Source organism: Camelina sativa, chromosome 7 (assembly GCF_000633955.1).
Source record: "Camelina sativa cultivar DH55 chromosome 7, Cs, whole genome shotgun sequence".
Classification (NCBI taxonomy): Eukaryota; Viridiplantae; Streptophyta; class Magnoliopsida; order Brassicales; family Brassicaceae; genus Camelina; species Camelina sativa.
The window spans coordinates 1,226,843-1,239,504 of NC_025691.1; the positions used below are offsets into that span (position 1 = coordinate 1,226,843).

The 12,662-nt window shown below is 34.1% G+C and overlaps 3 protein-coding genes and 2 long non-coding RNA genes across 6 annotated transcripts; 2 read left to right on the forward strand and 3 right to left on the reverse strand.

Moving 5' to 3' along the window:
* Positions 992–1,664, reverse strand: LOC104699751. Its single transcript, XR_753436.2, has 3 exons — positions 1,568–1,664; positions 1,416–1,474; positions 992–1,162 (listed from the first exon to the last, which is right to left on the reverse strand). It is a non-coding gene; the product is annotated as an uncharacterized LOC104699751 (long non-coding RNA).
* Positions 2,431–3,427, forward strand: LOC104699752 (E3 ubiquitin-protein ligase RHA1B-like). The gene has a single exon (XM_010415096.2). It carries the CDS (start codon positions 2,707–2,709, stop codon positions 3,217–3,219), a length of 513 nt encoding a protein of 170 aa, XP_010413398.1. The 5' UTR covers positions 2,431–2,706; the 3' UTR covers positions 3,220–3,427.
* LOC104699753 (syntaxin-73) lies at positions 4,449–6,691 on the reverse strand. 2 transcript variants are annotated; one of them, XM_010415097.2, is made up of 9 exons: positions 6,404–6,691; positions 6,187–6,312; positions 5,936–6,095; positions 5,759–5,844; positions 5,600–5,668; positions 5,453–5,497; positions 5,299–5,361; positions 5,138–5,214; positions 4,449–5,033 (listed from the first exon to the last, which is right to left on the reverse strand). In XM_010415097.2, exons 1-9 carry the CDS (start codon positions 6,557–6,559, stop codon positions 5,009–5,011), a joined length of 807 nt encoding a protein of 268 aa, XP_010413399.1. In that variant the 5' UTR covers positions 6,560–6,691; the 3' UTR covers positions 4,449–5,008. The 2 variants fall into 2 exon arrangements, with proteins under 2 accessions (XP_010413399.1, XP_010413400.1); XM_010415098.2 differs by having other exon boundaries at positions 4,449–5,038.
* Positions 8,567–9,650, forward strand: LOC104699754. Its single transcript, XR_753437.2, has 3 exons — positions 8,567–8,720; positions 8,999–9,187; positions 9,323–9,650. It is a non-coding gene; the product is annotated as an uncharacterized LOC104699754 (long non-coding RNA).
* LOC104699757 lies at positions 10,407–12,397 on the reverse strand. Its single transcript, XM_019227336.1, has 8 exons — positions 12,189–12,397; positions 12,007–12,086; positions 11,631–11,899; positions 11,456–11,524; positions 11,298–11,356; positions 10,761–11,097; positions 10,595–10,674; positions 10,407–10,492 (listed from the first exon to the last, which is right to left on the reverse strand). The coding sequence occupies exons 1-6, from the start codon at positions 12,298–12,300 to the stop codon at positions 10,775–10,777; spliced, it is 912 nt and encodes a 303-aa protein (XP_019082881.1). The 5' UTR covers positions 12,301–12,397; the 3' UTR covers positions 10,407–10,492; positions 10,595–10,674; positions 10,761–10,774.

Here is a 12,662-nt window from a genome sequence, read left to right on the forward strand (position 1 = left end):
GAACTTTACTAGTACTAGATTAGTTAACAATCTTTGATCAAATTACCAATATTGTTTCTATAGATAATGATAAGCTCAAATTAATCCCTAGAGCTACTCTCTCAAATTAATAGGTCACTGCAGTACTTAGGGGTCGAATGCGATAAGGACTCAAATCTACATAATAAATTATAAAGTTTTATGAATTACGCTAAACAAGATAATTTAAATTAAAATGGCAATGCAAAATATTAAATTAAACTGTTGTAAATTCAGAAGATCAAAAAGCTAGGCCTAGGGAATTTCTCAAGAAATTACAAATTATTAAATCAAGAAATAATTAGGATTCAAGCAATTAAGAACAGATCTAGAACTCTAAACTCTTTTGTAAAATAAATCAGTTCTCACTGCAAATATTATCTAAATTTAAAACCAGAATATCCAAATCTCTTTGTAAAATTCTAGGTTAAAAATCAGCTTTAAAAACAGGTTAGATTATTCACAAAATTACTAAATCAAATCTCTTTGCAAGAAGTAATTTTGCTCATCAAAAGATTTTATCAGGAAAATCAATTATATTGTCATATCAATTTATTTTCCTAAAGTATTAATTCTAGGTGATCAATCAAGAATTAATGTGAAGAACAATCTAAGATGAAGATCTAGAAAGATAATGAATCCTAAATAAATAGATCTAATAAATCATAAAATCCCTGTAAAAAACCCTAAACCTAACAAGCAAACTACTCAAATATGTTTAATGAAGAACAAGACATAATTCTGAATAATAAGCAATTGAAATTAAAAGAGTAAAAGAGAGTTCAAGAATTCTTCTCACAAAACAGATCTCTCTCTCCAAAGCTCTCAAAATCTCACAAGATTACAAGAAAATAAAATTTGTTAGAAAATAACTTAAGGGTTTGCAAAACCTAAAAATACTATTTATATGTCCTAATACACGTTAGAGACTTATGTTGCAAATATGGAAAACTTCGGGCAACTTTGTAAAACTTCCAAATTTGTGATTCTTCATCGGCTGAAGAGGGTGTCGACCGATGCTTCTAACTGGTGTCGATCGATGCCCTTGTTTTGATCCAAGTCCAAATTGATTTTTCGAGATTTATGTTCCAAAATGATCCAAATTGCTCCACTTTACTTATTCTGTACCAAAGTTTTAGAAAACCTGCAAAGACTCAAAAACATCCTAAAAACAAATTAAAAGATGCTAAAACACTCTTTATATCATGGTTAAAAACTATAAAAATCATGATATATTAGATAAGATAATTAGTGTTCTATAAATGTCCTAACATCGAGAACATAGCCTATTTTTCTACTGGCCTAAAAAAAAGATATTACTATATTAAATGGGAAAATAGGACGAATTAAATTAATTTCGCAATCCACATCAACAATCTCCTATCAACCGCACGTACCACGTGTGCTGATCGTCGTGCAACTTGCAGATGCTTTTATTCCAAAGATAATCGGTACCCTGTAGAGACGCACGTAGCCAATTAAAAAAAAAAACAACAATCCCAACAATGTTTGGTGACAGAACCCATATCTCACAGACCAATCTTATCACCTTTTCTTGCTTTCCCCCATTTGTACTCTCTCTCTCTCTTAACATCACTGCAACGTTCAGATAACCAAACGTCACAGTCAGTTAACTTTATCAAAAAATCAATCTTNACAAAACAGATCTCTCTCTCCAAAGCTCTCAAAATCTCACAAGATTACAAGAAAATAAAATTTGTTAGAAAATAACTTAAGGGTTTGCAAAACCTAAAAATACTATTTATATGTCCTAATACACGTTAGAGACTTATGTTGCAAATATGGAAAACTTCGGGCAACTTTGTAAAACTTCCAAATTTGTGATTCTTCATCGGCTGAAGAGGGTGTCGACCGATGCTTCTAACTGGTGTCGATCGATGCCCTTGTTTTGATCCAAGTCCAAATTGATTTTTCGAGATTTATGTTCCAAAATGATCCAAATTGCTCCACTTTACTTATTCTGTACCAAAGTTTTAGAAAACCTGCAAAGACTCAAAAACATCCTAAAAACAAATTAAAAGATGCTAAAACACTCTTTATATCATGGTTAAAAACTATAAAAATCATGATATATTAGATAAGATAATTAGTGTTCTATAAATGTCCTAACATCGAGAACATAGCCTATTTTTCTACTGGCCTAAAAAAAAGATATTACTATATTAAATGGGAAAATAGGACGAATTAAATTAATTTCGCAATCCACATCAACAATCTCCTATCAACCGCACGTACCACGTGTGCTGATCGTCGTGCAACTTGCAGATGCTTTTATTCCAAAGATAATCGGTACCCTGTAGAGACGCACGTAGCCAATTAAAAAAAAAAACAACAATCCCAACAATGTTTGGTGACAGAACCCATATCTCACAGACCAATCTTATCACCTTTTCTTGCTTTCCCCCATTTGTACTCTCTCTCTCTCTTAACATCACTGCAACGTTCAGATAACCAAACGTCACAGTCAGTTAACTTTATCAAAAAATCAATCTTACACGACACGACGTCGTTAAGACGGATCTTGTACCAATCTTTCTTCATCTTCTTCCTCCTCCTTTGGCCTCTCTATAAATCAAACTTCTCAGTTTATTAAAAAAATCAACTTTATCAACAAAAAAAAAAACCCCAGAGCTCACTCACTCTCTAAAAAAAACCCTAGCTTTCTCCATGGGCTTTCCCGTAGGTTACACAGAAGTTTTCTTACCGAAGCTATTCGTACAAACGCTTTCGATTCTAGGTTTCATAAGAACCGTCGTCTTCTCTATCTTCCGTTTCTTGGGTCTCTCAGATTTTCTCGAGATGGACCAAACCTGGCCCGACTACACATCGTACCCGACCCGAATACCCGAAACCCGCTCACCCTTCTCCGCCCTCCTAATCAGAGAGATCTTACCGGTCATCAAATTCGAAGAGATAAAAAACTCCGGCGAAGAATCACCGGAAAACTGCGCCGTGTGTTTGTACGAGTTCGAAGGAGAGCAAGAGATCCGGTGGCTGAGAAACTGCAGACATGTATTTCATCGGAGCTGTCTTGACCGTTGGATGGATCATGATCAGAAGACGTGTCCGCTTTGCAGAACACCGTTTGTTCCAGATGAGATGCAAGAAGAGTTTAACCAACGGCTTTGGGCTGCTTCTGGTGTTCACAGTGACTTGTGTCCTGTCACCGAATTGTTATAGAAAAGCAACAAAGAAAAAGACAGAGAGACCACGCTTTCTCTCTTTTTATGTTCTCTTTTGTTATTGACTTTATCACCGCTTCTTGTACTTTTGATTTTGCTTTCTTCACCCTTCTCCTCTTTTACTGACACTAATTAGATTTGCCACGCTTTTATGTGTGTATTATCATAACATATATATATGAATGAGAGATGAGCAATTAACAATTTCGAGTATTTTATTTACTTTGATGAGTTGAGGAAAACAGACAGTAAAAAAAAAAAAAAAAAAGAATTGAATGCTAAAAATATCCGAAAAACCAAAATCATATAGTATCATATTAGACTGAAAAGTATTAAATTCAGGTCTCATATGGAAGATCTGGATAAAATAAAACCGATATTTGTTTCATTTTTAATCCAAACCAAAGTTATGACCTTAAATTTCCATTTAGAGTAACTTATGCTATTTTAATTAATTCTGAGGGTTATTAATTTAGTTTTAACCGGGAGTAGTTAAGATCTTGCATTCTTGTCAGTACTTGTCTCTGACCAGTACCAGTAACCTGTGACCACATCTGTAACAAAATAATTATTGTAATAAAGATTTTAAAATTCAGACTATCACTTTTTTTTTTGTATATCTAGTTTTAACCAAAAGGATCTAAATTCAATGGATCATGGTAATGCGTAAAGGCAGAATCTGGTAACATGCTTTGGTCTGCAGATCGATCAGTCAATTCAAACGTAGCATTTTATTTCAATAATAATATATAGGTACCAAACATCGAAGAATCTTGAGAAACGAACATTTTTTTATTTACTTTTATCCGTTTGTGAGTCTAATTATGCAAGGCGTTCTTGGCTTAAACTGATTCGTAGTACAGAACCGTACTGAAAATCCAAGAATTGTTGTATGTTTTTATGTACCATTTTACTAAACATGAGATTGTAATTTGGTAGAGAGATGACATGCTTTCAATGTAGAGAAAGATAATTGAAGTGGGTAGGTTAAAAATGGGGCTAGTGGCATTTACTATTTGGGTAATGATTGAGTAGCTGACCAATATAAATCACCAGCATCTACAATCATCTCCTGCTCTAGATTTTATGTGTACTAGAGAATCTTTTTTTTATAATAGACTATAGGGCAATCAGTAACAAGAAAACAATTAGATTGTTGTAGACTTAGTAGTCCACATTCACACGTATACATAACACCAATAGTATAAAATATGTTAAAGCCACTAGCTTTTTGTATACGTGTCTGTGTAATGGCGCAATGTTCTTGAAGTATCTATCTAAAAGGTATCCAAAACACCCAAAATAAAATATGTTAAAGCAATGTTCTCGGAGGTTCTGGTGCTGCTAGCTACAAAACACTTGTGCTCCAAGAACATTGCTTGCATTTCACAGTTGGAAACAGAGAGCTATGTAGTGGTTGGCTCCACCTCAAAGTCACATCATGAAATGCAAAACTGTTTGGCATCTGAATCGCAACACCGCACAAATCTGAACTTGGGTGGATATTTTGCTAGATTAATGATGGGATGTCATTTGCAAATCTATGTTGTGTATTCTTTCTTCTCTTGAAGTAGGAGCGCATAAACTTGCTTTTGTAATGTCTTTATAGCAATCTTTTAGATGGAATTGCATATTTTTTTTTCGTAGTTTACTGTTATTCTTCTCAATTAGAACGATAGGATAAATTAAATCACCTATTTTAATAGACATGCGAAAAATGAATCTTCCCTCTTTTGACTCTAGCTTGAAACATGCTTCTACATGTATGCTGATGCATATATAGCGTCTCAGGGATCACCATCCTTCACTTCACTGAACTGCAAAAAAATCCAAAGTAAAGAAAAGTTAGATGAATCAAGATTTCATGTCTCGAATAACAATCAAGACTCAATAGTGAGTGAAAAAGAGGAGGTTACTTGTAGATGAAGGCAGCTATTCCCAAGAGTATGCATAAGAGGATGATGTCTATGCAGAAGTTGCGGCTCGATCTCAACTATAATTGAATAGAAAACAATGAGCTTAATTATAGTAGAATGAGATTGTGATCTTAAGAGGAATGTGTGTGTTACATAACTACCTTTGTTACAGTATCCTTGAGCCTCACATTGGTGCTTTTCAAATCAGTAGCTGCCTTGTCAGTCTAAATTACATTATATACCAAAACAAGAAGAGGTAAGCATGATCTCGCTAAAGAAAATCTCTAGATCAAGGTCAAGTGTTAGTTTTTTAACCTTTGTATCTATTTCATCCATGAGTGGTTCTTGTCTATCAAGTTCCTGTAATGTTTGGAAGCAGTAAGAGAATCACTACGACATGTACAATAAAAGGAACCAGAACCAGGATTAACTACACAACAAGATATCGTTATATAGGTGAACCTCATTGATGTCTTGAGCCATATTCTTGAGTGTATCCAATCCTTCAGCTATATAATCTAATCCTTGATCCTGTTTCCACATTAGTTAGACTCTTGCTTGCCTTCAGAAAATCGGTCAATAGGCCAAATGATAAAAAAGAGTCAAAAACACAACACTTGCCTGTTTAATTCTTCTCATCTCATATTCTTGTTTAAACTGATCAGACTCTTCGGTTGGCTCGAAATATTCACTACCAATTCTGTGATCTGATACAAGTGACCAAGTCTTCATTAGTCAACACACTAATCTTATAACGCAGAGGTCACTAATAACGTAGAGAAAACAAGATATAAATACCCGAGACATTAGTATCGAATCTGATGTTCGAATATGATGTTGAACCTGGCCAACCACCTACAACAGGAGCAGAGGTATCTGGTATGGCCTCAATCTTATCTCTCAATGACAAAACCAAGTCATTTCTAACATCAAGCTCTTCCTTCGAAATCCCTTTGACCTAAAATAAGCCATCAGATGTTATAAAACCTCTCACCAATGCAAGACTCAAATCATAAGATTGAACAAAAAAAAAAAAAAAAGANAAAGACCTTTTTGAGAGCAAGCCTCTGAAGTTTTGGAATCCCTTCAAGCAATCGAGTTTTCGTTCTTCGAATCTCCGCGTTCATCGCTACAGCTTTGGCTTTATTCGTCTCAGGCGACAAATCCTCTGTTTTCTATTACGTTTTCTCACACAATCTTAACGTTACAAAACCAAAAACACAAAAACAGAAACGCAACGGGATCGAGTGAATGATCTAAACGAACCTGAAGAACAGTTTCGAGTGCAGATTCGAAGGTGGAGTAAAGGCGAGAGAAAGCATCGTCACCGGAGACATTAGCTTCTCTCTGTTTATCGATGTCATACTTGTCATACTTCTTACAGATGGAATCACCCCTAGTGATCAAATCAACCACGCCCATCTTCGCCGGAGATTTTTTTTTTCTTTTTGTTGGTTAAGGTTAAGTTGTTGTTTTGCAAAATATGTGATCAGAGCAGTTACAACATGGATACGTGGTGGCTTCTACAAAATCAAAAGGTATGCAAGATTGTTATCTGGCCGTTGGATCTGTTGCCACGAGGCTGTATATTATGATTCGCTTCTATAAACTTGAAGATATATTTTCTTTAATTATTATTAAGCCAAAGAAATGTAGATTCTCTAGTGTTACTATTGGTCAAATACTCTCAGTCGTTGATAGTATTTATGACACGTTCATTTGGTGATAGTCAATGCTTATAAGTTATAAAACGTATTATTTGATTTCATTACCAACATATTGTTTATTTTCTTTTCTCTTCTGTATAATAAGGAATACAAAAAACGGCCAAAATCAACCCAGACAATCTGTGAAACGCTTTTTCATACCCAAATTATGGTACTATGCAATTATCAATCCGAACAAACTAAAATTTCAAATTTCCTACCTAAACTTTATAAAATTAGCCGATTTCAACATGTCCGTAAACGGTGTTACTTGTTCATTCAACGGTGTTGAGTCAGATGCCAACAAAACGACCACATGGCATCAAAACGAAATTGTTACTCCTAATATTCGAACCTGTGTTCACCTAGCCCATCATTTTCACCCTGTAACCACTCGGATAAATTGATTTATATAGGATTGATTAACAACGATGTAATATATTCTCTTCTGTCAATCTTCTTCTAATCATCTTCTCTCCTTCACTTCGCAATGGCAAAAACGAACAGATCCAAGGCTTCCCAGCGTATAATAGGCAACAGTGAACTAAGCCGTTGAGATTGAACGAATACATTCTTATCTAGAAGGAGAAGATGGTGATGGATGAGGAGAAATCCACATAAAAACCCAAGATTCATGGAACTCATGAAAAAATACAAAAAAAAAAAAGTCGATCTGTTTGCATTAGAAAAAGAAGATTTACGGAAGACAATATATTACATCGTTGTTAATAATCTCAAAGAAATCGATTTGTCCGAGTGGTTATTGGTAAGATAGATGCTTTAAGTTAACATGGGTTCGAATCTTGGTAGTAGCATTTTTTATTTCATTTAAACTATCAAAACGACGTCGTTTTGATGCCCAGATGTCATGCGGTCGCTTTGTTGGCATCTGACTCAGCACCGTTAAATGATCAAGTAACAGATGCCATGCGGTCGCTTTGTTGGCATCTGACTCAGCACAGTTAAATGATTAAGTAACACTGTATACGGACATGTTGAAATCGGCTAATTTTATAAAGTTTAGGTAGAAAATTTGAAATTTTAGTTTGTTCAGATTGATAATTGCATGATACCATAGTTTGAGTATGAAAAAGCGTTTCACAAATAGTCTTGGTTGATTTTGGTCGTTTTCCCATAAGGAGTACTTTTTTTTTGTCAACCATTGGGCTACAACTGGCCGGCCCATTAGCCAAATTCCTACATTCGTAGGAAGCGGGACTCGATCCCTGGTGTGATAGTGTCTTCTACAAATGGACTTACCTCCTGCCATCCATAAAGAATACTTAACTACTTATAATTGAAGATTTTTTTTTTCTATTGGATATATATCATCAATCAAAAATATTTACAATTAACAGCAAAATCTCAAGTCTCAACAAAACCAGATTTTACGAGGACAAAATCCTTATTTGAACTGCATAACCATAAAATGCTGATTTAACTAGACATTATATTTTTGCATAACGATTTCCAAATTTTTATTACCCTATAGAACCCGTAACTAGACAACTGTAATGCTGTAATAGCAATGTAGTAAGTAGTAGAGGCGGTTGTTTCAATATTACCGTTAGTAAATTTCCACTATTTAAGACTACTAGTAGCTTAACATGAAAGTCAAGTTAATTTCCATTATTAGTAGTAGAAAAAAGGCTGTAACGGCTATATTGTCTTTTAGCTATATATATATATTCATTCGGCAACACAAACCGAACATCGAGAGAGATTATATTTATGCTTCGTCGTCTTCTTTCGTCCGTCTGATCTCTCTCTGTGATTCTCTCATCGACGACGGTGGCACAGAAGAATCAAATCCTCTTTTACTTAATTTCCTATTACGTTTCTTTATGGATCGGTGTGGTTTATCTCTCTACCCTAAGGTTGGTTATATTATATATATATATATATATATATATCTTACTTCGTGGTCGAGTCCTAGGGTTCAACTGATGATGATTCTCTGTGGATTGTTTAAATTTGTATCTTGTTTTCATTGATCCATTGCTGGTAATTTCAATTCGTACTCCCGCTTTTCAATTTATTTGATCCATGGTGATTCTGATTCGTATATGATAAATCGTAACAGTGTATGTGTTTTGATTTAGGAATTTGATTCTTGTTTTTTTTTTGTTTATAATTATTATTTTGTATTATGCAGAACGATTCGTTGAGAAGGCGTTTTGAGTAATGGATTCTGCAAAGAGGTTTAGGGTTTAATGTCCTCCCAAGATATAATGGCTCTGATGATGTCGCTCGACGTGGAAACTGATCAAACAGAGGAATTAAACAGTACAAACAGAGCAGATCGATGATGGATGGTTCTACTGACCAGAGATGAATTAAAAAAGTATCAATCTTATTCTCTATTTTTTTTGGTCAAATAGAATCTAATATATATCATATATGCAATGAAACTTGCTTGCATCTTTTTTTAAAAATATATTTTTTCTTGCTTATTCATGCTACAACGGCTTGATAATAGGAATCGAAAGCTACTACTGGTAATAACAAGTCAACCTCACTAGTCACTACTCTAACTGCGCCAAGAATCCACACATATCCACATGCGTAATCTTCAATTGCGCTTACCAAGTTACCATCCCATGAAGAACGTGAGGTCAATTTCTATCCTTTTTTTTTTTTTTTAAGTTTCAATTAAGATTTTTGTTTTTTTTTCTTCTTGATACTAAGTTTACAAATCAACGTAAAAGCTAACCGAATTTTGGATCCAGTCATTTGGTTGATTGTTAGAAATTCCACAAATTCAATTTGTTTTTGCATCGTGATGTAGACTTAGCATTAAAGTTTTAATTTTGGTTTTAAATTACACTTTTAAATAAGTTTTTGATTTTTTTTATAAAGAAAAGTTTTAAAGTTTTAATTTCGGTTTTAAATTACGCTTTTAAATAAATTTTAGTTTTTTTTATAAATAAAAGTTTTTGTTTTTCGTTTTCTTCTTCTTCATACTAAATTTACGAATCGATATGAAATCTAACCGGATTTTGGATCGATTCATTTGGTTGATCGTTAGAAATTCCACAAATTCAATTTGTTTTTGCATTGTGATCTATAGATTTAGCATTAAAGTTTTTAATTTTGATTTTTTTTTGGCAAGAGTTTCCTAATTGATGCCAAATACTAAATTTACAAATAGATGTGAAACAAAATAACATTAGGAAACTTTTGGATGTTTTAGCAGTTTTAGCAGTTTTAGCAGTTTTCAAACTTTTGGATGCCAAATAGACAAAATAACATCAATACTAACATGAATGATTCCATAAGTTCAATTTGTATTTTCATTGTTATGTTAGATTTAGAATTCAAGTTTCCAATTTGTTTTCTTTCATGGAGTTTAAAAGCTTTTCCAAAATATTGAATGCTAAATATATACAAATCATTTGACTTAGTTATTGATTGTTAGAGATTCCATAAATTATGTTCATTTAGAATTCAAGGTTCTCATTTTTATAGTTATAAAAAAAGCGCTTAAAATTTTGTTTTCTTTTACAGATTTTTAATTTTTCCATTACCCCCATATTAAGTACAGAAGCCTTTCTTTATCAATCGACTGAAACTGGCTGCATCTCTTATGCTTCTCATCAAACAGAACAGACTGAAACAGATATATCTCTCTAAAGCTCGCATGAATCGTCTGTTATATATAACAACACACAATACAATATCCGATCAAAACAGAAACACACATATCAATACAGATCCCAAAGAAAGAAGAAAAAACACTTTCCTCTCTTACCACAATGAGTTTGCCTTTGTTCTCCGCATTTTCTCCAGTCTAATTGCTGCCACGGTGTTAACTCCCGACGAGATCCCAACCTACAAGTTAGATAGTTTCTCCATACTTAGTACTAGAAAAAAAAAACTAGCCAATTATCTATGTAAAAAATCATCAAAACACTAACCATGAGACCTTCTTTCAAGGCCAATGCTTCATTGCAGCATCATCGTTGAACAATCTTTTCTCTTGAAGTAAACTTGTCCCCAAGTAAAGTAATTTTCCAGCAGTCAAGTTAGATGATGAAGACAGAGTGATTCTTAGGTACAACCGTATGAGATTGATTACAATAACTAAGCTAGGCTTGGGAAGATAAAATAAAACCTTTTTGACGAATAGATGGAGAAAAAGCTTTAAGATACCTCGAAATTTGTCGTCTCTTGTGATTATTCCACATGTTTTGGATGTCTCACGCACCATTATGCCTTGCACACCAATGAATGATGCTATCTTGCACTCAGCAACTGTCACAAGTAATACAGGTTCCTGGATTAGTAGGAGGAAGAAAGTATAATATGAAAATATAAATATAAATTCATTGGACAGTTCATGGATTACTAGTCTTACAGTGTGCTCAAGCGTACAAAGAAGTTGTTTAAGAAAATGAGAACCAAAAGATCAATCCTAGTATTACAGATTGGTGAAAGAATGTAGGACTACCTACCAAACATGAAAGCACCATGAAGATCTACTGAGAGAAGAGTTGAGGCTAATTGAATCTTCCTGCAAAATGTAGGATGTCAATAATAATACTAGTATGTAGATTGTTAACAAGCACATAATTTGAGTTAGTATTTGGTAGTCATCATATAAGTAGCTTACCCGGCCACCTTGATGAGTTGTGTCATGTAACTTTCCCACATACCATGAATTGGCTTAAACAAATCAAACCTGCATTCCAAAACAAGTGGACCAGTAAACATTTAAAGTCTGTTTAAGAATACCCAAAATAATAGAGTCAGATACAATCTCTGTGACTGCAAAAAAAGAAACTCACTTTTGGAGATATTCTGGCATATGCAAAGCACCAGACTTCTCGAGTCGTTTCATAGACATACGGGTCTTAGAACGTTTTGAATCCTTCTGTGATGATGTCTTTTTAGAACCAGAGGCTGAAGGACGCGACTGTACAAATTTGTCAAGGAGGATATAGTTGTCCAGCTTCACACTTTTAGAACCTTGCAAGTACTTTTGAGCAGAGTCACCGCTTCGAAGGAGGAGGTTATGCAGAACCTTGTCTACTATAGTTCCCTTTGCACTAGAAAACTGAACAATTACATACAAAAGAAATAATTTAAGCAACCTTATCTCTCAGATCATAAGGAAGAAGAAAGTGGTTTCTAGTTTTGATCACCTCAAGAATCTGAATTTACCTTAACATTGGTTGCCAACAAATTCTCATCAACGGGATGTGACAATTTTGTATATGCAACATAATCATCCTCCTTGGGATCTACAAAATATAAATAAAAAATTTCATCACAATCAATGCTTATGAGTTAGTAGTAATTGAACTCCAAATTCATGCTTCGTTTATTATACTCAACCATCAAACCTTTTCTAATTGAAGTCTTTGAGGTTGTAGTAGGTAGTGAATCAGCTTGAAGTGGTTGTTTAGAAGAGACATGTACATCAGAAGTTCCCATCTTGTTGTTGTCTTTTGTCATTCTTGTGTTGTAGTTGAAGAAGAACCTGAGCTTTAGCAACAGCAAGTCTTCGTTCCATGGCTGCCATTATTGCCCATCTTGCCTGATCATGCACAACCGTATCTATACCCATTTGCAGCTAGATAGAAACTTAAACCCTAGTCTCTGTAGCTGAAACAAGAGAGAAGAACAAACTTATTAGAATTGTGTTCACTCTTTAAGTATCTCAAATCAGTGAAGGAAAACTTGAGTAATCAAATTACAAAAGCTTAGAGCCCAATACTTCAAAATCGAAACATATGCATGCCTAGCCCAGCAGCTCCAATTACATATATAAGACAGTGAAAGATGGGTTGAAGGAAAAAAAAAAAAAAAAAAAAAAA

Excerpts from the sequence above, each read along its gene's own strand:
- LOC104699752 (XM_010415096.2), top strand. The coding sequence starts at position 2,707 with ATGGGCTTTCCCGTAGGTTACACAGAAGTTTTCTTACCGAAGCTATTC.
- LOC104699753 (XM_010415097.2), bottom strand. The coding sequence starts at position 6,559 with ATGGGCGTGGTTGATTTGATCACTAGGGGTGATTCCATCTGTAAGAAG. Across the intron at positions 6,313-6,403 it reads CACTCGAAACTGTTCTTCAG|AAAACAGAGGATTTGTCGCC; the intron begins GTTCGTTTAGAT and ends AAAACGTAATAG. Across the intron at positions 5,362-5,452 it reads TGGATGAAATAGATACAAAG|ACTGACAAGGCAGCTACTGA; the intron begins GTTAAAAAACTA and ends AATGTAATTTAG.
- LOC104699757 (XM_019227336.1), bottom strand. The coding sequence starts at position 12,300 with ATGACAAAAGACAACAACAAGATGGGAACTTCTGATGTACATGTCTCT. Across the intron at positions 11,357-11,455 it reads CAACTCATCAAGGTGGCCGG|GAAGATTCAATTAGCCTCAA; the intron begins GTAAGCTACTTA and ends TACATTTTGCAG. Across the intron at positions 11,098-11,297 it reads TCATGGTGCTTTCATGTTTG|TTGCTGAGTGCAAGATAGCA; the intron begins GTAGGTAGTCCT and ends TACTTGTGACAG.